The sequence below is a fragment of the Antennarius striatus genome, chromosome 9 (assembly GCF_040054535.1).
Source record: "Antennarius striatus isolate MH-2024 chromosome 9, ASM4005453v1, whole genome shotgun sequence".
Classification (NCBI taxonomy): domain Eukaryota; kingdom Metazoa; phylum Chordata; class Actinopteri; order Lophiiformes; family Antennariidae; genus Antennarius; species Antennarius striatus.
Genome location: NC_090784.1, coordinates 1575134 through 1599591, shown reverse-complemented (window position 1 = coordinate 1599591; position 24458 = coordinate 1575134). Strand labels below are relative to the sequence as shown.

The window sequence follows — 24458 nt, the reverse complement described above, 5'->3', positions numbered from 1 at the left end:
GATTCTTGCTTTAATTGGTGGGTAGGAGAATTAAACCAGGGAGCTCGCATCCCCTGTTTTATAGTCTTATTTTTTAGTGGAGCAATTAAATCTAAGGTTTTTCGCAGAGAGTCTGAAGTAACATCAACAAACTCATCAATTTGAGATGGGCTAGCATTAACTGAGTTCAGAAAATGACCAGCTGTGTAGTTCAGTAGTGGGATTAGATTAAGCATACTTGGGATTTCTTCCCTGAATTTAGAAATAGTATGATCTGATAAGTTTCTAGTACAAATGTTTTTTGCAGGAAGACAATTACACAATAGCCGAATGTCAAAAGTTATCAGGCAGTGGTCAGAAAGGATAGGATTACGAGGAAAGATGACCAACTCCTCAATTTCAAACCCATAAATCAAGACTAAGTCCAGAGTATGCTCGAACTGGTGGGTAGGTTCCTGTACACACTGACTAAAGCCTATGGAGTCTAGTAATGACATAAATGCCCTACTGAGGCCATCATTACTGTCATCCACGTGAATATTGAAATCACCAACAATTATGACCTTATCAGTTTTAAGAATTAAACTAGTTAAGAAAGAAAGAAAGTCGGAAAGAAAGTCACTGTATGGACCAGGAGGACAATAGATGATGACAAATAATAGGGGCTGAAGAAGTTTCTGGATTGGGTTTGATAGGCTCAGACTAAGACTTTCAAATGAATTGAAGATTATTTTTGGTTTAGGGCTCAATTCTAGCGAGGAATTAAAAATTGACGCAACTCCACCACCTCTGCCTGAGACTCGAGGGATCTGATAATTTAGGTGACTAGGAGGAGTAGCTTCATTGGAGTAGTGTTCTGTTTCTTATTATACACACACACACACACACACACACACACACACACACACACACACATACACGGTCTGTTACTCTAACAACACCTGAAACAGTAGCCGGTTAAAACACCATAAAAATAGAATGCAAAAAAAAATAAAATGTTGGCTTTCACTTCATTTTGAATTAATTTCATATTTCTTTCCATTCTCTTTTGTTCTTTCCTTTACATAGTCTGACAGTAGAAATATGGGGAAACAGAAGTAATTAAATATCTGTCTTAAGCACATGTGAAACTTACAGCAAAGTACCGTATTTTCCGCACTATAAGGCGCATCTAAAAGCCTAAAAAAAATTCATAATCCCGTAGTGCGCCTTATAATCCGGTGCGTTTTATATATGGATTAGTATTCATATTAATATTGGTTAAAAACATGATCGCTGAAAAAAAGCCGTCAGTCTGGCCGCCAGTCATGCCGCACTCCGCCACCAGAGGAGCTCCCTCACAAGGCACTCGGGCCCACGCCCCCTAACAACGGTAGTCAAGGGGCGTCACCGAAGTCCCGGCTCTGACTGAGCTGCTCTCAGACGGTAGAGCGGACTGTAGGAGCACCGGTGATTACAGCAAACCATAAGGAACTTTGAACAATTCTATTAATAAAGTTTGACTGACTGATATCAGTATTTTCTAACTATTTGGCGTCAGAAATAACCCACTTTAAACTGAATTGGTCTAAAAACCCCATTGTGCTGTCATCTGGAATCTAGTGACGGTCCATTCTATTAGTTTGTGGAAACACACGGAGAAACTGGCATAAAGGTGAAGGAAAGACCCTCAAAGATGAACTTACAGCCTTTTCTGAAATATAAAGAGCAGTCACTGCTAGACAAAGGTGCCAACGGGTGTGCTGCATTGATTTACAAATGTAGTTGATAGCTCTGGGGGGGCGGAGGGGCGCATTCAGGCTTGTGTATTCTGTCTGCAGCGACGTGCTGTGAGATTCACGGCGGTGAGACACCGACGTTAAGTCAGTTCTAGGAGTAAAACAGCGTCACGTTTGACAGTAAATTATCAGCCTGACATTAAAAACTAGTTAAAAAAATTTTTAGGACACACAGCAGCAAATAGCTGCACCTCACCTCCGACTGGACTACCGATCGATCGAATATTTAATTAATAAACGAAGACGAAAGTCGGAGCTTAAATATCTGCTTCGAACTTCAGATCAGGAAATAATCCGCTCTGTTTGCACTGACTGCACTCGTAATGAATTTAACCAGTTTTTAATGTCAGGTTTTTTTAATATGCGTGTTGACTTCTGCCTAAGATGGAAAAGTGATCAAGTGATCAGGTTTCCTTGATGAGGCTCAAAATGGTTTATTGACATAACAATAGGGGCCATTCAAAGGTAGTCAGGAAGTCATGAATGCAATCATGACTGCCTGAGCACCGCGGCTCTCTCTAGTGGACAGATTGCGCAACTACAGCCGCTGCAGTTTATCACATACATTTTATTTTTTATTGTGTGCGCCTTATAATCCAGTGCACCTTATATATGAAATAAATTATATAACAAACAAATTATTGAGTGTGCGCCTTATAGTCCAGTGCGCCTTATAGTGCGGAAAATACTGTACTTGGCATCAAGGAAAGAGTTCCTCTCATTGACCATAATCTGAACACACCACATTTATGTTATGATGTGTTTCAGTGGCGTGACTCCAATCTTCAGTTCATCCATGTAAAGAACACTTTAACACTTATTAATCTGACTGCCATGAAATCAGATGCACATGTTTTTTCTGTGATCCCCTATCCTGTCCTCAAGTGTACTCAGTATTTGATGGAAGACTTTGAATTTGAATTCCCCTCTTGATAAAATGTCTGCAGAGCTAGTGACATTCCCATTATCCTCAGCTGTACTTCCTGCTGGAGCTAATTATAAGATGTTAACATAACAAGATGCTTTACTGGGATGGAATGTGTGAGGAAAAAAGTCTTCCTGTTAAACATCAGCGCGCAAATGTTAGCAATGTCTTTGTGAGCGTATTGATGTTAGCAAGTATCCCAAATAACAACCACCCACAGTTGCTAGCATGGCCATACACTCTTTTTTAACTTCAACATCCTGTGTGCTGAAATGTGTTTGTCTGCTCCTGTGTTTTCTTCCCACCCCTGTTTCAGTGTGTTAATGCCTAAATACCAGGCAATTTTTTGCTAGGGTGTTTGTGTTTGTGTAAGCATAAGTCTCTGAACTAAGGCTAGAGTCAAACATTCTGCACAGGAGTTCTCATTTATTTATGTTCCTTTTCTGATGATCGCTCTTCTTCATCATGCTTGTCTCAGTCAGACTTCAGAAACACTTTCATCATGTTTTTAAATAGAAGTTCAATTTAATTTGTCTGTAGTAATAGAAAATTCAACAGTCTGATAAGTTTTCACTTCTCAGGTATCCTTGCTGATATTTTGAAACATCCGTCATGGTGGAACTTTGAGTAGACGAGGTCTGGTTTGTGTCTCTGCTGTGATTTGAGTCGATGTTGGTAGAAATCCCAGCGAAGAGTCCACTAAACACAGTATGTCTGTGGAGATGCTCAGTCGTTTAGATTTTGTAAAATTCTTCATTAAAATCGCCAGTGGGGGAATTTATTTACAGAGATTACACATAAATACACACACACACACACACACACACACACACACACACGACCTGTAATAGTGGAGAGATGGTGGAGTGAAGGTGGCAGTTTTTTGGGTTCGGCACCTCGGCAGTGTTCTGAAGGCGAAATGGCACCTCACCATGTACCAGTTCGCACTCATACTTTGGTCCACGCTGCACTTGATCCCAAGACCCTCCTGCCCCCAGACTAAGTCCTTGTGGACTGAGCTGCTGCCACCCCTGAAATCCAGCATGTGGTAGATCTCTGTGTTGCATAACGTGGACTGGACAGATCTCTCATCCAACAAGTTTCTTGAGGTCACAGCAGCTGGTGGGGAGTTCCAGATAAATAATATATAAAATATCTGGAACTTCTTCAAGAGTTTCCCACAAGTCCAGGTGACTTTATTCAAGATAGAGGTCACTTAAGTTGTATTTGAAGACCTTCCAAGTGCCAGAGTATACAAGTGAGTCAATTCCTGAACCAAGCAGGACGTAGAACAGGGTTGAGAACATACTGGACCTAAGTACGCACCACTTCAACACATACAAGATGAAAATAGTCGATTTATATTCATTTTAAACACAGTTAATTTGTGTTATGGTTATATGAATGCATACATATAGCCCGATCCCAGAGCTTGTTACCGCTCAGTGAGATCATGGTGACTTCAGTGAGATCACATAGAGCAGGGCACTTCCTGTTTGTGTCACCAGAAGTTAGATAAACCAACATTCCTTTGGGCCACACTATCATCAGTTCTCTGTCCAGCTCAGACTTTCTCCGTGGAGCCACTATGTATACAATGAAAATTATCACATAATTATCACATATATAGATAAAATGAAAATATTACTACTGTACTATATGTATAATTGCTATTATTATACAGAGTTTTCTTTTAAAGTCAATGCAGTTTGTTATCTTTTTTTAACCATAACCCGTTATCATAACTAGCTCTGTCCCATTTGTCTCAGTTTTAGTTTTATTCCTCTTTTCTTTCATATGATGGCCTGTATAATTCTGGCATTACTGTTTTATTATTATGCGTGTATGTGGTTATTGTTACACTCGACATAACACTAACTTTGATAATTCCTCGGCAGATTAACTATTGTATATTCCTAATTTCCACGTGTTATAAAGAGGCATTCAAAAACTGAACTGTATTCTGGAAAAAAGGTGTAATGAAGTAGAAACTGGTATGTGCGTTTCTATGTGTGAAACTGAACACTATGTCATAGTTACAGATTGAAAAATAAGGTATTATTTCATTTTTAACCAGACTGGTAGATATAAGGAGTAAAGATGATAGCCAATAAATATACAAATGTCATCAGTGATATTGTATTCTCCAGGAAACCATTGAACAATTGGAAAGGAACATTATTTAACTTTATAGGAAACTGGATGACTGTTTGAACCACCTGTTGTTCTAAACATCCACTTCCACTTCCATGCTCCACCCCTCAGAAATGGTCTGCAGAAATTAGATCACTAATTTATGCAATGTAGTGAAAATTCTTGGAACTAACCCAAATGGCTGATGCCACACAGTTGTCTGCCAGGTTCTGTGAAAGTCCATCCAGCTTCCTTGATCTGGAACACCGGAAATCAGACTCCGGGTCATTAATGGGGAACTACAGAAGTAAACACAAATGATCATGTTATTTCCTTTCAGTGACTCAGACGTTGGTTGAAGCGTCACAGCTACAGAATACATCTAGGACCAATTCCACTGTGACCAAGATATCAGTGGTGATTAATCAGCCAAACAGACACAGTGTGGCGCATCAATGAATTAGAAAAAAGTATCCACGGTCAGGCAAGTGAATGTACTAAATGCAAAGTTCAGAGCCGACTCTTCGAGGTTTTTATGACTTTAATGTCCAGGTCTCATCCCTGAGTCACCAATCACTCAGCAGTGCAGCAAGCAAATGGTCACTTATATGGGCACAGTGACTTTTATTATCACAAAGTAATAAAATGTGCCTTCAGTCTGGCTCAACTGTATGTAGATGATGACTCATCATCATTACTGTTCTGAGTAGATTTTATATTTCTTGTGTTACATGAGCTCTGAAATAGACTGCAAACACGGATTATAAAGCTCTATCCTGATCATAAAGATCACATCACAAACACTGATGTTAGTTCCAGGAAGACAGTTAAGGAATTGTTTCCACCAGTGATTAATCTGAATGAGGTCTGTTGGGTGTCCTAGTTTAAATATCATTTGACTGCACTGCCTTTTCTTTCTTAGTTTAGGTGTCTCTGTGTGTAGACAGATTTTATAGACTAATTAAACCCATGCTGGACATATGGTACAGTGTGTACTCAGAGCACACATTGTTCTTCTCTGTGGAAAGTGATTTTAGTCGTGATAAACATAAAGTCTACATTTTTATTTCATACCTCAGTGAAGACAACACATCTAAGCCACGATCCTATAACTGCACTTGAATTATTGCGAATTACTGCACTCTATTTTCAAAGTGAAGTAGGATACAGGAGTCATATTATATAACATTATATTATGTAACTCCAACATGTTTTAACAAGTGCCAACAGTAATGACTTCTCACCACAGAGAAATGGCCACTTTTCAGTTTAGCAGTCATATGGTGTTAGCGTTCCATTTTAGAGAAAAATTAGTTGGAGCACTCACCTTCACGTATCCAGAAGATTTGTAGCACACCTCACTTTAAAAGATGTGTTTTTGCAGTGAGCAATTAATGACACGAGTAGTTCCAGTGAGGATTTGCAACAAGTAGTTGGCAACTGCAGAGATGTAGCTGTTGTAGGAAGCAAGAATTAAATTTATCACAGAAAATCCATAGGTAGCATCACACAAATAACATTAGCACATAAACAAAGGTACATTAGCATTAGTGACCTTACTGCTGTTTGTCTGCTGCACAAGTAGGAGCACAGATATCACTAATGTCTCTCATCAGTAACATTAGGCAGAAGGAAATCATATAAATCAACTGTGGACAATGTGACCGTTTGTCCACTGAGATATTAGTAACAACATGAAGCACCTTCCGTTTCAGAGTAATCAGTTGTCACTAATCCCACACGGAAATTAAACGCATGTCAAACGGATGACATAAGCAGTCATCATGGAGCCTGCCATTCATTAAAAAGTCATTAACATCCAGTATCAGTGTGGGCTGTCAAACCAGGCAAAAAGGATTCAACTCATTACACTCCCATCTCTCCTACACACGTCTATAGATTCAGAGGAGTTGATCCCACTCAGCAGGTAATGAAGCTGGTATTGAGGGACTGTGTGTGTGTTCGTGTGTGTGTGTGTGTGTGTGTGTGTGTGTGTGTGTGTGTGTGTGTGTGTGTGTGTGTGTGTGTGTGTGTGTATGAGATGAGTTCTTAGGCCTGCGTCCTTCCACTGAGGTGTGACACTAGATTTGTACTTGCCTCATCCTAAAACCAGTCCTGTATATCTCCCTCACTTTTTCAGCTGTGATACAAGTCATTAACGGGACTGACAGACATGGGGAAGCAGAACAGCAAGCTCCGACCCGAAGTGATGCAGGACCTCCTGGAGAGCACAGACTTCACTGAGCACGAGATCCAGGAATGGTACAAGGGTTTCCTGAGGGATTGCCCCAGTGGAAACCTCTCCATGGAGGAGTTTAAGAAGATCTATGGTAACTTCTTCCCCTACGGCGATGCTTCAAAGTTCGCCGAGCACGTCTTTCGCACATTTGATGCCAATGGCGACGGAACGATAGACTTCCGGGAGTTTATCATCGCTCTCAGTGTGACATCACGTGGCAAGCTGGAGCAGAAGCTGAAATGGGCCTTTAGTATGTATGACCTGGATGGAAATGGCTACATCAGTAAATCAGAAATGCTGGAGATTGTTCAGGTGAGTGCCTTTAAAGGTAGAAGGGCATGCCAATCTCAGTGTGTCTTTTTATACTAACGCCACATATTAACTCATTGGCTGCCAGCTCTTTGTACCAATTGATCTCCTTCAGTGGACTTTCTCCGACGCTCCAGACATTTATCTGTGTTTTCTTTCTGTTGTTGACTGATCCCAATATGCTTCACTCAGAGCAACATTGTGTTCGCTCGAGGTTGATCTCTGAAATACGCAAACCTTGTTGCATTGTAAGCTGCTGCAACTTCTCCATCTTCCTCTGATTAACAATCCTCTGCTTTAACTGGATCACTCTCCCAAGATGCCAAATTCCATGATTAGAAGAATGATTTTCACTGACAAGCTCCGCCAGACCGTCCCCCAGCCCTTCCTGTTGAAAAACATAATCAACGTCTATGGCAGCCAGTGCGTTAAAAGACTGTGAATAAAATAAGGGAAATAAAGATATGACTGTCTGAAATAAGTACAGCCACCACCTCCCGGGGCAGCGGTGGCTCAGTGGTAGAGCTTATCATCCAGTGTTTCAAGATCTGCGGTTCGATTCCCACTCCTGCCCAAAAACTCCCAGAGTGTCAGCTGAGAGTGGGAAGTGTCAGCTCACCTCCGGAGCATTGTCCAAGGTGAGCAAGGCACCGTCCCCCTTACAAGCTGCATAAAAGGGGCTGCCCGCCACTCTACCTCCCCCAGCATGCGTACAGGCCCCCTTGTGTTTTGCCTGTATGCACTAATATACAGTATATCCATGTGTACTAACAAGAGTGTGCACTAATTTCCCTGCGGGAATTAATTCAGTATATAAAATGAGGAGAAAAAAAAATATTATCTCAGGAAGCATGGTAACTCCAGAGATGCTGTGACACACACACATACACACAAACACACATGCACAACTATTACATTAGCCAGGGCAGTGACACAGTGTTTAATTAATGGTACTGCCACTGTATCCAAAAGACACAGTTTGTGAGCCTGAAAACCTGTACTGGCATTTTTAGAAGAGGGCAAACAGATCTGCCTTGGAAGATCTAACAAAAGACTCCAGACAGATCCAGATTTTCTTCATGGCCTCATCCACTACCTTCACTAAATTGTCAGAATCTAAAAAAACATCTGGGTTCTAATATTTACTGCAAATATTCCTTGTCCTGACAATAAAAGCAGTTTTGGAAATTGAAAGTAAAACAATTATTAGCAGTATGCCCTTCAATGCAGAATTTTAGTTGGTTGTATCTTCTATTAACATATTTTAATAGTTGGCTTTTAGTCTTCATTGAGTTTAGCATGTTCTTACTTTATCTCATACAAGCATTAGCATATTATTTATAAATCCTGTTTGGGTTCTTTTGTAGCAGCTGAAATGCCCCCTGCGGTTTGAAATGTGAAAAAGGATATTAAATGACTTATAGTGTTAAAGTGCTGCATGCTTGTGTCTCTTATGGTAATGAAGACAAATATCAATGCCCAAGAGGTGCAGCCTTTAAAACATGCCAATCAAATTAATTTCTGTTGGACACACAAAGAACATAATAGTTTGAGAGAAACATTTTGGTGGAGCATCAGAGTTTATTTCCAGGTTTCGTGGCTTGAATCCCATTTTTTGTGCCATGTTGAGAACTTCAGGTTCAGAGTTGGAGAACATTCAATGTTCCTGGGTTGCAGCAAAGCACCACTCACCTTTAAAAGAACACAACAGGGAAAGGAGAGCAGCGTGGCATTTCCTGCTGGAGAGCTTCTCATGTAAACAGACCATTAGAGACACACACACACACACACACACACACACACACACACACACACACACACACACACTCTATGTATATATACTTCTTTTCCTTTTGGCTTTTCCCTTCAGGGGTCGCCACAGCGAATCAATTACCTCCATCTCACCCTGTCATCTGCATTCCTCTTTTTTCACACCAACTACCTTCATGTCCTCTTTCACTACATCCATAAACCTCCTCTTTGGTCTTCCTCTAGGCCTCCTGCCTGGCAGTTCAGAACTCAGCATCCTTCTACCAATATATTCACTATCTCTCCTCTGGACATGTCCAAACCATCTCAGTCTGGCCTCTCTGACTTTATCTCCAGAACCTCTAACATGTGCTGTCCCTCTGATGTACTCATTCCTGATCCTATCCATCCTGGTCACTCCCAGAGAGAACCTCAGCATCTTCATCTCTGCTACCTCCAGCTCTGTCTCCTGTCTTTTCCTCAGTGACACTGTCTCTAGACCAAACAACATCGCTGGTCTCACCACAGTTTTGAACACCTTTCCTTTCATTTTAGCTGAAACTCTTCTAGCACACGTCACACCTGACACTTTCCTCCACCCGTTCCATCCTGCCTGGACACGCTTCTTCACCTCTTTTCCACACTCTCCATTGCTCTGGACTGTTGACCCTAAGTACTTCAAATCCTCCCACTTCTTGATCTCTTCTCCCTGTAACCTCACTCTTCCACTTGGGTCCCTCTCATTCACACACATGTACTCTGTCTTACTGCGGCTAACCTTCATTCCTCTCCTTTCCAGGATAAACCTCCACCTCTCTAGCTTCTCCTCCACCTGTTCCCTGCTCTCACTACAGATCACAATGTCATCTGCAAACATCATAGTCCATGGAGATTCCTGTCTAACCTCGTCTGTCACCCTATCCATCACCATAGAAGGGTGAGAAGAACAAGAAGGGGCTCAGAGCTGATCCCTGATGCAGTCCCACCTCCACCTTGAACTCCTCTGTCACACCTACACACACCTCACCACTGTCTTACAGTCCTCATACATGTCCTGCACCGCTCTAACATACTTCTCTGCCACTCCAGACTTCCTCATACAATACCACAGTTCCTCTCTGGACACCCTGTCATCAGCTTTCTCCAGGTCTACAAAAACACAATGCAGCTCCCTCTGGCCTTCTCTGTACTTCTCTATCAACATCCTCAAAGCAAATACTGCATCTGTAGTACTCTGTTTTGGCATGAAACCATACTGCTGCTCACAAATGTTCACTTCTGCCCTTAGTCTAGCTTCCACTACTCTCTCCCATAACTTCATTGTATGGCTCATCAGCTTTATTCCTCTGTAGTTGCCACAACTCTGCACGTCTCCCTTGTTCCTAAAAATGGGCACCAGCACACTTCTTCTCCATTCCTCAGGCATCTTCTCACTGTCTGAGATCCTGTTGAACAACCCAGTCAGAAACTCTACTGCCACCTCTCCTAGACACTTCCAAACCTCTACAGGTATATCATCAGGACCGACTGCCTTTCCACTCTTCATCCTCTTCAATGCCCTCCTCACTTCATCCTGACTAATCTTTGCTACTTCCTGGTCCACAACAGTCACCTCTTCTAGTCTTTGTTCTCTCTCATTTTCCACGTTCATCAACTCTTCAAAGTACTCTTTCCATCTTCCCATCACACTACTGGTACCTGTCAATAGACTTCCATCCCTATCGTTAATCACCCTAACCTGCTGCACGTCCTTCCCATCTCTGTCTCTCTGTCTTGCCAACCTGCATAGATCAGTCTCTCCCTCCTTACTGTCCAATCTAGCATACAAGTCATCATAAGCTTCTTGTTTGGCCTTTGCTACCTCTACCTTCACCTTACGCTGCATCTCCTTGTACTCCTGTCTACTCTCCTCAGTGCTCTCAGTGTCCCTCTTCTTCTTAGCTAACCTCTTTCTTTGTATACACTCCTGTGCCTCCTCATTCCACATCAAGTCTTCTTATACATATTCAATATGTACTTTTGTCTTACTAGTGTATCATTCTTTCCAGACGACACACCAAGTACTCTCCTACCTGTCTCCCTGATCACATTAGCTGTAGTTGTCCAGTCATCTGGAAGCACCTCCTGACCACCCAGAGCCTGTCTTAACTCCTTCCTAAAAGTCATGCAACACTCTTCCTTTTTCAGCTTCCATCATTTCGTCTTCTGCTCTGCCTTTGCCCTCTTCATCTTCCTCACCACAAGAGTCATCCTATACGCCACCATCCTATGCTGTTTGGCTACACTCTCACCTATCACTACTTTACAGTCACTGATCTCCTTCAGGTTACACCGTCTACACAAGATGTAGTCTACCTGTGTGCTCCTACATCTGCTCTTATAGGTCACCCTATGTTCCTGCCTCTTCTGAAAGATAGTATTCACTATAGTCATTTCCATCCTTTTTGACTTTTTGCAAAGTCAACGACCTTCTGTCCTTCAGAGTTCCTCTCCTGGATACCAAACCTGCCCACCACCTCGTCATCACCTCTATTTCCTGCACCAACATGTCCATTGAAGTCTGCACCAATGACAACTCTCTCACTTCTAGGCATGCTCTGCATCACTAAGTCCAACCAGAATTTCTCCTCCTCCAGCTCACATCCTACCTGTGGAGCATACCCACTAACAACATTGAAGATCACACCTTCGACCTCTAGCTTCAGACTCATCACTCTATCTGACACTCTTTTTTTACCTCCAGGAGATTCCTAACAAACTCCTTCAAGATAACTCCTACTCACTGTTTGGGCCCAAAAGTGACAGTTTCGTTGTTTTTATGTGTTTCAGTCCCAATAAATCAGTCAGTTAAAAGGCTAAATATATTAAATTTTGCCAGTAATTTTCTATAATTTTTATTTTCTAAATTACTTAACGCCTAACGCCTGTCGAAGATTTTCACTGCCTACACACAATACCTGATAGGTCAAAAATGACCCAATTGACTACCATTATAACTACATATTTTCATATACTATAAGCACACATATATATTATCTATTTATATATTATATGTATATGATATATACTGCTATATACAACAATGCTGATTTGTTATAATGAAACATGATCTTCATTGTCTGCAGCAAGACAATGACCCCAAAATCACCCCACAACCCAGACACAGACCCACTGTCTGCAAAAAACATTCATCCAACAGTTATAATATCTTTATCAGAAGTATTAAACTGTACACTAACTTGGAAATATTCCATATTTTGTGTTTTTCCCATTGGAAGAAAAACAGGGTTCTAGTGGCAAACTCCATATAAACATATATACAGGTAGTCGCCGACTTACGACCTATGCAACTTACGACCGATCGACTTTACGACCACAATGTCCGGGTAACGCGGGCATTCCCTCCAGCCACAGTACTCACGCTCTGAGGCTCCCGCGCTCTCTTCAGTCCCCACGGCGCACACACGCTGTTCAGTCACACTGAGATCAGCAGCCCAGCCCACTACTGATGGGCTGGGCTGCTTAGGAGGCTGTGACGGAGAAATGTATGAATGACGTATGGAAAAACTGTCAAGCGTTACGTGAACTCTTGTGCTGGATTTGAAAGTGACGAAGAACTTGATCAGATTCGAGAGAAAATAGTGAAACTGGCAAAAAACCTCTCCTTGGAGAACTCACGAATGATCGCGCTGTATGAAGAACTGATCGCGCTGGAAGAAGAAAGAGTGGAAGAAGAAGAGAGAAGAGAAGCAGAGAAAGAAGAGGAGGAAACAGAAACAATGTTCACCACCAAAGGCTTGTCAGAAGGCTTTTCCCTGTTAAATAAACTCCGTGCACACTTTGAAGAAATGGACATAGAACATAGAAACATTTGCAAGGATTGAACGGATGGCAAACGACGCTTTCCGTCCATATCGTGAAATTTATGAGGAGAAAAAGAAACGAACAATTCAGACAAAGCTCACAATGATTATGAAAACATCGTCTCCCGCTCCCACCAACCCACAAATACCCCCAGCTGACGATCCGGACGACCCCCAGCCAAGAACCAGCGCTGCTGGATTTAATTTTTACGTAAGAGTCGATTTACGACCGATCTGTCGGTCCCAATTGCGGTCGTAAGTCGACGACTACCTGTAATAATAATTATATATATATATATATATATATATATATATATATATATATGGATAGGTCTGAAGTAATCGAAAAGATCTGATGCATTGAAATCTGATGCAATGAGACGGTCAATTTGTGACCCGATAGGTAATGTGGGTAGTCATTTTAATAGGTCCCTGAGGGTTAAATTGGTTGTGTTCTAAATAAGAGTAGAGAAAGTACAACTTTATTGATCCCTTCAGGAGGGAAATTAACTATATAAATAATAACAAAGAAGTATAAATAAATAAATAAGTTTAAAAGATGATTGTGATATGATTTCCACATCACCTGACTGTCTAAACAGAGGTGCCTTACAGACGGTTGAGTCTGTGGCTATGCCAGCAGTGAACAGAACAGTGTGAATGTTGCGGCTGCCTTTGTTCCTGCATGCAGCACCACACTTCATTCATCTCTTCAGTTTCTCTATTCAGACATACCCTTCTGAGTTTCTCGTCGTGATTCAGGTCACCTCCTGACCTGATTTACAGATGTGAGGTGAGGAGCAGGCACCGCTACCTGGCTTCACTGTAATGTTACAGCCTCATTCGTGATCATTTGATTTCAAACGTTTTCACCTTCATGTTTTACTTGGAATATTAACTTTTATATTTGGAATATAAACAGTGAGTGTTGCTCTTCAATGCGCTCCCAAACACCATGCCACATGTGTCATGTATGATGTAATCTGATGACAATGGACAGACATCTGTCTTCCAAAACACCGGACCAAATTGATCAAATTCAGACTTGAATAACTAATGACTAACCTCTCAGAGTTGCAAATGGGTTAATAAATTATATAAAGATCCAATCGTATATAATCAATTTCAATCTTGCTGTGAAATATTTGGAATCATGAAAACACGGGACATGATGTTGAAACAGTCCATTGTGCCGGGGGGGGAGCGCTCACATGAGATTTGCCTTGGTGTTAAGGGTGGCATTGGGAGTTTCTTAACTATGGTATGTTGTTAATTTTGGGACACATCCTCAGTAGTGTACCTCCGAATCACGGGGTGTTTCGGCCTTTAAACGCTATACACCCTCATCGGAGGTGGCCAGCTAAAGGGTGATCAAGCCTTAGCTTGTGTCCCATGTCAAATCATTAAGGTCTTCCTCCCACGGGACTGTGCAAGGCCTCTTCCCTGAGCCAGCCATACAGCTGACCGCATAACTCATATGTCCTCATGTTTGAGGGCTTTCAAATGGGTTTCTAGGTGTGTGCGTGTGATGTGCGGGGGGGGGGGGTCATAATCGTACAGCCCAGCAAGGATCCTTCCGCTTGATCCATATCCACCGGCTGCCTTTTTCAGCTGCTTGAGAAAGGGCTCTGGTGGCCTGGCGCAGAGCATGTCCATTGATGCCAATGTCCTTCAGTAGTTTGATGGTGGAAGAAGCCACAAATCCTCTGCATCCCACTTCAACTGGACAGACCTTTGCATTCCATCCCTTCTGAACTGCGTCAGCTGCCAGCTCTGTATAGCGCAGTTTCTTGTGCTCGTAGGCCTCCTCAACAGAGTTCTCCCACGGGACTGTGAGCTCAATTATATACACAGACTTACGTGAGGGGGACCAGAGAACTATGTCTGGCCTAAGGTTGGTAGAAGCGATCTCAGGTGGAAAAATGAGTTGCTGGCCAATGTCAGCCAGCATCTTCCAGTCCCCGGCCATGGCTAGGTGTCCCGTTTCTGGCTGTGCAGGAGGATGTTTGGGCTTTGCTTGTCCCTCACAGATGAATGTTGTAGTTTTGAAGGGATTGTTTGTTCTTGGGGATAGGGAGTTTATTGCAGATCTCTTGGTCTCAATTGCTGCAGCCAGACTCTTGAGGACCTGATTGTGCCTCCAGGTGTAGCGGCCTTGGGTGAGGCTGGTCTTGCACCCAGTCATGATGTGTCTGAGAGTAGCTGGGGCTGGGCAAAGGGGGCAAGTTGGATCCTCACCATACTCACCATAAGTTTTTTGGTGATGGCAGCAAATCATATATAGCTCTTATGATGAAGCTGATGTTGCTTGCTTCCATTTGCCATAGGTCCCCCCACTTGATCTTTCTCCTCTCCAGACCTTCCCAACGCATCCATTGCCCCTGTTTGACAAGTGAGACAGCCTTTGCACTTCTGGCGGTCTCCTCCTGTCTGTGCACCTCCTCAACCACCAGCTTCCTCTGCTCAGACATTGATGCCTTATGCCACATTGGTTTGCTTGCTGCCAGGCCAAAGCCTCCTCTCCCATGCTGGGTATTCCTTACAATGTCTTGGTGTCTCAGGGCTGATGTAGCGTGCTGCACAGCATTTGATGGAGTCCATTTGCGTCCCGTTAGTGGGGTGGGTGCAGCCTTGCTGATGGTCTGGTCCTTGGAGTCCTTCAACAACATCTGAAGCCTTACTTTGGAGCACTTGTATTCCTCTGTCAGACTTGTGAGAGGTAGTTCAAGGACCCCCTTTCCATAGAGGGCGATGTTGCTCAGACATCGTGGGACACCTAACCATTTCTTCACATATGAAGTAACGGTTCGCTCCATCTTCTCCACAGTTGTTATTGGGACTTCATAGATGGTGAGAGGCCACATTAGCCGAGGGAGAAGGCCAAACTGTAGGCACCAAAGTTTGAGCTTCCCAGGCAGTAGGATCTTGTTGATGTCCTCCAGACCACTGGTGATGTCCTGCCTTATTTGCTGCACTTGATCTTTATCTTTGAGGCTTGAAGTGTACCATATGCCCAGGCTTTTTACAGGTTGCTCAGACACTGTTGGTATCGGGTCCTCTCCATAGAACTTTACATCTTTTAGCTGTCCCTTGACTATGGAGACACTTCGACATTTGCTTGGCTTTATTTCCATCCTGGCCCACTGGATGTTCTCCTGGAGTTTTCAAAGTAATCGTCTGGTGCATGCTGCAGTTGTGGTGATTGTAGTCATGTCATCCATGTATGCTCGGATGGGAGGGAGTCTGAGTCCGTTCTTAGTTCGCTCACCACCCACCACCCATTTTGATGCCCTGATGACGACCTCCATGGCCATAGTGAAGGCAAGAGGTGAGACTGTACAGCCTGCCATTATTCCCACTTCCAATCGCTGCCATGTTGTCGTGAAGTCAGGTGTTGTGAAACACAGTTACAGGTCTTGGAAGTAAGTTTTTACCTGTGTGGTGATGGGTTCTGGCACATGGAAAAAGTTGAAAGATTCCCAAAGGAGTTTTTGGGGAACTGAGCCAAAGGCATTGGCCAGATCGAGAAAGATGACATAGAGGTCTCTTTTGTCCTTCTTAGCGCCTTGGATCTGGTGCCAGATCATGCTTGTATGCTCTAGGCAACCAGAGAACCCAGGAATTCCTGCTTTCTGTACAGTTGTATCAATGTACTTGTTCCTTTCCAGGTAAGTGGACAACCTCTGTACTATTACACTGAAAAAGATTTTCCCCTCAACGTTGAGAAGGCAGATTGGTCGAAATTGACTGATGTCTGTTGCATCCTTTTCTTTCGGAATGAGCACACCACCAGCTCTTCTCCATGCCTTGGGTATGACCTCTTTCTGCCACACGATCCTCATGAGTCTCCAAAGAATAATGTGGTAATGTGCTTTGGATTAGTCATTTTCTGCTCTTTGTGAGTGTCTTTCTCCATAACAGCATCATGAGTTTTCATCCATATGGTAGACTTTCCCTAAACAGCTCTGAGCAGAGTTTCCACACATCTGAATCACTGACAGTGCAGGTACAGTAGCTATAGAGTTAAGCTAATAAATTAAAAATCTCTGATTCATTTACAAGGCATCCACAGACAATTCCAGGAAATACAAACCCATAATGCCCCTCATGTGCCCACTTGTCATGCTTTGAGCCTTCCTGCCTCAAGACAATGATTCAGACCTTGCACTTCTTTTTCATTATGAACCGTTAGCTCACTTTTTATTAATTTTGTCCCTGCCTGTCAAGGACAAAGTAATTGAAAGCAATGAACCAAACGCTGATGTCTGACCGCCTGCAGTGCTTTTCAGTTTAAATGGATAAGAAGTCTCACATAGCAACCGACGCCAGGGAGAATCCGCCCATAACATCAACCGGCTCACCGGCTCACTTGCTTCGGGGATGCGTGCAGGAAACGGCCCGGTTGGGGGCAGCACACTGTCAAACAGCGGACTCGGTACGGACGCTAGGCGTCCTCTCTCCCCTCGTTCTTGGAGTTGTTCTGCTTATAAACGTGTTGGTGAACACACTTATGCGGTTACGTGTGGACGGAAAGTAAGACATGCAGGCGGTCCGTGATTGGTCAACACGACATTATGGAGCCTGCATTCCGTACACACCTTTCTCCGCCCACAGACGCCAGACCAGGACGCTGCTGATCAAGCTACATGCTGTAAGTAGACCATACTCAAAAATATATTCAATATGTACTTTTGTCTTACTTGCAAAATTATATTGATCATAGATAAAGGCCAGTTGTTTCGTTGTTTCTGATATTTTTAATTATGACAAGTTAGGCTTGCTAATGGTAGCATCAATGTTAGCTTAAGTGATTCTCAAACTTATTAAGGTAACTAGTGAGCTAAAGTTACATTTTGAATGTTTTTTTATATGTCTGGGAGGTGGGGAGAACTGAACATTAGCTACATGCCTTGCTTAGCAATTTTAATCCAGTCGTGAAGGACCACATGAGAATAAATTCAGTACATATGTGTGAGGAGCTGTCATGTCAGAACGAGTAAAATAGAGTTGTAGGAGCCATCCATGAGAGTTTGGACCAATATGCACGTTGCTGATTGAACATGTGTTGGTATTGGCTTGTGGTGGGAGGAGTGGCACAGTGGGTGTGTCTTCAGAAATTAATAACTAATGCCACTCACCTGTGTTCACTGGTTACCTGTGATGTCTGAATGGCCCCCCCATGGGGCTTCGAACCGTTTGCGACAATTGTGCCAAAAACTGTTTCATTACTCGGCGCCCCATTCATTGAGAATGTGGGTGCCCTCTTTGGCAGACCGACTGCACTACAACCACACACAGTCAATGAGCCCAATGAGTCAATGACGTTTCCTTTATTGCATATACAGTATTTACTGAATAAAACCAAATATAATCTAATTCAATGTGTTAATCCTTGCTTGCTACATTATAGCCATATATTATTCGAAATTGATTTATGATCACTGGTCCTTTCAAGGATCGATAAAGCAACAAGAGATATAGATAACATGTTCATGCATATATATTTGATATAAATATGTACATAAGTGTTCGTGTGCATTAGTTATATAGGATGATTAGTGTCACTGGAAAAAAACCCAAGGTCTATATTGTGAAATAAATGTCGGAATTCCGAGATATCATCACAGCAGCAGCACCGGCTTCATTCATATGTGTGGCTCAGTAACGCCTCATCATTCATTACGTGTTGTTACTGTACGTCAAGTGCTGGGAATAAAGCAAACACTTCATCTGTATATTAAAAATGATGTGTGTGTGGTTTATTATTTTCTACTGTGTGAGCAACAGAGCCTGAACATAGGTTTAGAAATTAAAATCTACTTTATTCGGTGGCACCAGTTCTAAATGTTACCAGACTTGAGATCTCTTTCTGGTTGGATCCATTGTAAAGTAATTACGATGCAAACCGTCAGCAATCAGAATGCTAATGTGATCAATCCAAGGGATATTGACACGATTGGCAGCGCACCGCGCTGTTTCTTCCATTTTAACACATCTCGGACCGGCCGGTGTTTCGGATCACCCATTGATCCAGACCACTGAACTGTGTCACCTGAGGCCTGTACCATAAAGCTTGATTAACCTAGCCAAGCTTCCTCCTACTTATCTGGCTTCACTTAACGAGACATCCGCCCTCCGGATTTTCGGTACCATAAAGCCAGCTATCAATTCACTAATTCAATTCAGGCTTGTCCACTATAGATCTGTGCGCGCTCATATAAAAATGGCGGAGTTTGCTGCAAGCGACCAATTGCTAGGGGTGGGCGGATCGATCCAAATATCGATATTATCGATACTAAGCAAGTACTTGGATCGGATCGATACTATTGTCCTGTGATCGATACTTTGCTCCTCCACCAATTTCCTCAAAGTGCCGCTTCTCTGTGCAAATAGCGCAACCCCCCCCTCTCTCGCCCAGTGCCCCCTGCTACTCTCTGAGTCTCTGCCTGAGTGACTCAGGTACACCTTTAGCCCCTCCCCCTACCTGGCCACTGGCCTGCTTCATCCTCCTGACAGAGACAATGGACTCTGGCAGAGGCTTTTCAGCCAAAAAAATCAACAATACCCACGTAATCTGTTTTCACACTGTAATTGGGTATCAATTTTAGGAGACTGGTTCAATGGTTCTATGTTCACCCAGTTGAAAAAAATCTTGTTTTACTAAGGGCTACAGCTATCCATTACCCAAGGAATCGATTAATCTATTGATTAATTCTATTACTAAAGTAATCAGATGAAAATACAAGGTTCACAATATGTTAATGATATTGTTATTTATGTGACTGCTTTCCTATTTGGTCTGAATTGTAATGACATAAATAAGTTATATAGTGAATGAGAAGAAACACCATTTCCTTTAGTGTAATATTTATTACCCCAAAAATGAGTCTCTCATAATCTCTAACTTATTGTGAACCATGTACATTAAAGTGCTAAACAAACTTTAATTCCTTTAATTTTATTTTTTATACTGTTAAGGTGTGCATTGCAGTTATTTATTAAAAAATGAAATATTTTTACTGCCTAAAATCTTTGTGCTGTGTTTATCACAATTATAATAAACTAACTCGGGGGGGGGGGGGGGGGGTCAATTATTCAATGATCATGACATTTCCAAGCAAAAAGTATTGTTATCGTATCGGTATCAGCTGATGCTACCCTGTATTTACTTGGTATCGGATCGATACCAAAATTCCGAGTATCGCCCACCCCTACTGTGCACCAAGGTCCACCGGGTTCTCATAAAACAAACAGGTCATTTTCCAAGAGAACTGATTGGTCAGTAGGTGGGGCTGTTATACCTGCTGAGCTCTTATCCTGAACTTATCCTGCTCTGGAGAATTTTGTATGAATATTGTGTGATTTCAGATGCTGTAAAAAAGACACGGCTTTGGCTGAGACTGAAGACGTAATCAGACATACGATTCGCTGGTTCAACCTCACAGCTGACGGGGAACTAAAGCAATGTTGTCATGTTTGGTTTTCAAGTCTTCCTGTCATGATTATTATCATCCATGATAATCTTTTGTAATTGATTGCCCAGAGAGACATGGCAGTAAAATGCTCCAAATACAATTCATGGTTGCATTTCATTTTTACTTTTACAGAATATTTTGAACTCTTTGCTGATGAGTCTCACCGATAATTGATAGCTCTCAGCTGTGGAAAAGCTATTCTGCTGCTACACAGGACAATTAAACCAGAGACTTATACTGTGGGTTGAAGGATATGGTATAATATATTTTTAAGTCTTGAATGTATTGAATTTTTTTTGTTTTTTTAATTTCATACACTAATTCTGATCCTCGCAGGGAAATAAGTGGCACACTCTAGTTAGTTGAATATCATGCATATACTGTACAGTATATGTGTGTGTACAGGCCCTGGACACACACACGTATGCACGGGAGGTAGAGTGGCGGGCAGCTCCTTTGTGGTGCGCCCATATGTGCAGCTTGTAAGTGGGACGGCACTTTGCTCAAGGGCGCCTCGGCAGTGCTCATTGGACGACCCGCTCTGGGTCAGATGAGCCACTCCATGAACGGTACTGGACCGGGTCAGGATGGCTGAACTGCTTTATGAACGGATCCGGATTGGCTCCGCACCGGATCTGGTTTGGGTCCACGGTCCCTGTCCGTTCCGGGGCCGTCCCGTTGTGCAAGCGGACACGTTCCGGGTCTGGTTTGCGGAGCCAGTAGCTGAACCGGGGTGGAGTGAAAAGGCTATCTGGGGTGTTAAAAGTTGCTCGCTGCTGTTCCTGTTTGTAATGAGGGAACGAGTATGCTTTTGATGAAAGAGCATGTGTTTGTGTAGTAAGCTGTACTTCATTGATGGCTCCACATTCACCCTGCACACCCTCAACAGCATTTTAGCTCAAACTCAAATTTAATTGAAGCATCTAAAATGCAGAAATGTTCTCCTTAGATTTAATGGTTCCATTCCTTATTTCTGAAGTACACTTTCACAAAGAACCGAGGGACATCTCAATTTATCTCTTATTTCTACACACCCGTACCTTCCATCTGTCTTTGTGTCGGTCTTTTCCCTCTCTGGATGTCAATTTCTGACTCTCCTGCTTCAAAGCCACCCACCTCTGCAGAGAGAAAAGAGGCTGAACAGAAAACCTTCTTGGTAGTGCTGACTTCTGCACTACCCGCTGAATTACAACAACGCTTGAGCGCAGCATCACATCTGCAGCTTCGTGTGATCCCAGTATGTGAAAGGTGTCATACCTTTAAATCCATTCATTTTCTGCTTCGTATGTGTCAAAGAACCTGATTGTAATAGAATGGGAAGAGTAGCCCAAGTGTCTCTGTCAGCCTCTGCTCTCTAAAGCTGACAGGATATTCACATGTTGCCGTGAGGGTGCTGATGTGGAGTTGGTTTAGTTTGGATTGGAGGAAATAAGTCCTTCCTGTTCCACAACTTTTGTGTATGCTTATGTTTCTGCAGCTTTACCAGTACAGTGTCAATCAATCTAGCAATTTCAATGATAGTAAAGTACTGGTATACCTCGGCCTGCGTCGTCTCCAGTTACATCGTTCTCGATTTTTTTTTTTTTAAAAACACCTGGAAAAATAAAAATCAAGGTAATGTCATTTTAGTCCACTTTGTCCACTTTGTCTAAAATCACTGGCAAAATGTTAACAGCACATCATGTTACTGTACAATAAATCAGAATAAAATATAATATTAGCCCCTAGCAACCCCCGTGACCGACAATACGGAAGATGCAGCTGAAGACGAGACGGTGACGGTTTTTTATTGAAAATGCCTTCATAAGTAAAGTTCAGCACAGAACTGGGAATGGTTATCTTCAGTTGAAGCTGGAAACATGTTAATTTGACTTAAGTTGTTTTTTGACTTATGTTGCGTCTCCTGGAACTGATTCCCGACATGCCCCAGAGGATAACGCATAAATTCACAAACACAATAACTGAAAATATACCATGTTCTGCAGGATTTATTTGGTCATAATAATGAACCATGTGTAGTACAGTTTGATGAAGAAAAAATTGGTTTACATTTAATTTTATAGTCATACTGTCTATGTTGGTTTGTTTATAATGGTGATGGGCAGATTGACAGATAAAATCTGTCAATGTTTGCCAGTGACATTGTGATCCGTAGTCAGAGTAGGGAGCAGGTTGAGACGGACCTGAAGAGGTGGAGGTATGCACTGGAGAGAAGAAAGTTGTCAGGAGTATTCATGAGAGGAAGGGTGGGGGAATGTTGGAGGAAAGGTGCGGCTAAAAGGTGAAGTCCATGACTGACTCTCCTGTCTTCTGGGCATTGAGCGCCATGATGATGCTGGAGGTCCACTTCCAGCTCTGTAAGTGGACATCCAGCTCATAAGCAGCTCATTCCCTTTGTCTGGCCTGGAAAAATTCAGAACTCATTGGAAAATTATCAGCTCATACTGTGTTTTTACATCACGTAAATTTCTCTCGTAAGTAGAGGTAATAGTTTCCTGCTGAGAAATTTCGTAAGTAGAAAATTTCGTAAGTAGAGACATTCGTATGTAGAGGTATCACTGTATTAGCCTTAGTCCCAGATATAACCTGGAGAGCATGACCATGTTTATGTTCTTCCTAGGAACAACAAGGTTTGTTAACATCATAGATGGTCAAAACAGGAAGTTGACCTTACCAATGTTCTCCACAGGAATATAATGATCATATTTACCTCCCTCAGCAGACAGACAGTGTTTATCCAAGAATTAACCAGTTTGTCGTGGACACTTTAACAGTTTCACATTCCAATATATTGTTAACAGATATCAACATGCTCTTTAAACTCTCAAACTTAATGTTAACCCTCCAAACAGAAATCCATGTCTTCAAGTACCGCTGCTGTATCGGGGAGCTGGAGCCTATCCCAGATGGCATGGGGCGTGAGGCGGGGGACACTCTTGTTTTCATTAATTCATGTTTCTAACATTGATGATGCTGAATGGTTTTTCAACTGTTCTATGTAATCCTTGATGTGTCCAAAATTGTTGTAGAGCTCCCGCCGTTGAAGTGATTCTATTGTACAGATCTTTGTTGTAGTAACAACTCTTGTCCATCTTTGTTGCTTGTATTTTGCCATCATTGCTGTTTTCATCTGGTCTGGAGAAAGCCCCTTTGTTTTGATGAAGATCCTGCAGTTGTTCGTCCAGGTGTAGTCGATCAGCCCATTCTTCTTCAGTTTACGATTGTCAAACTTTACCAACACTGCACGTGGTCTCCTACCTCCAGATGGTAATGGGTAACATGTCTCAATCTGGTCCGGATCTGTAGTCATTTGCAGATCCCTCAGTTGAGAACTCACCTGTTGCTCACCAGTCTCTGTGTCAGCACTGTGGTCAGTTCCCGCTCCACTGCCCCTGGCCACAGCGTGTGCGTGATTCCGGCCTGATTTGAATACCAGCGATGATCAGATGTTCCAAATCATCCATTCTTAGTGCCCCCGTTCCAAGACAACAATGCGCCGGTCCTCTTCTTCCATATCTTTCTGCATTTCCTTCATTTCGTTCCTCATTTCTTCCATCTAGCACCGGTTTTTACTTTTCTTCAGTCTTCTGTGAGGTTACTCCTTAACTTTTCCATAGAAAATAACATACGGTCTATATTATCCTTCATATTGTTGATTTAATACCTTCATACTCCTCCGCTTTTTCTTTTCCTCTCATCATTTTGAGTTTTAAGCGAGAGTCAGTGAGTTATTATTGATGCATATGCAAATGTTTTTGTAAAAAAACTCATCATCCCCCCACAGTGGTATGCATGTCTTCATTTACTGTCACCGTCATTTGCTGCAGTGTCTGGGTGATACGGCTCACTGCGGATAGCTAAAAGTTTCTCCTGCAGTGTGTGTGTAAATGCTAGTGATGCTCATAATTAGCTTTGCTGAGGGACTAATTGAACGAGAGGATTACAGCAGGCCTGGTTCAACTGCCTGCATAATGACAAAATTGAAACATTGGGAGGAAGATAAAACTG

The 24458-nt window shown here is 42.5% G+C and overlaps 1 protein-coding gene across 2 annotated transcripts in view; it reads left to right on the top strand.

The window, feature by feature from the left end:
* The window catches only part of LOC137600976 (neurocalcin-delta A), an 83406-nt gene that overhangs the window by 50399 nt on the left and 8549 nt on the right, over positions 1-24458 (top strand). For both annotated transcript variants that reach the window (XM_068322914.1, XM_068322915.1), the window contains one exon: positions 6956-7366. In XM_068322914.1, coding sequence (XP_068179015.1) covers positions 6989-7366 — 378 coding nt within the window. In that variant the 5' untranslated portion in view covers positions 6956-6988. The remainder of the gene's footprint in view (positions 1-6955; positions 7367-24458) is intronic.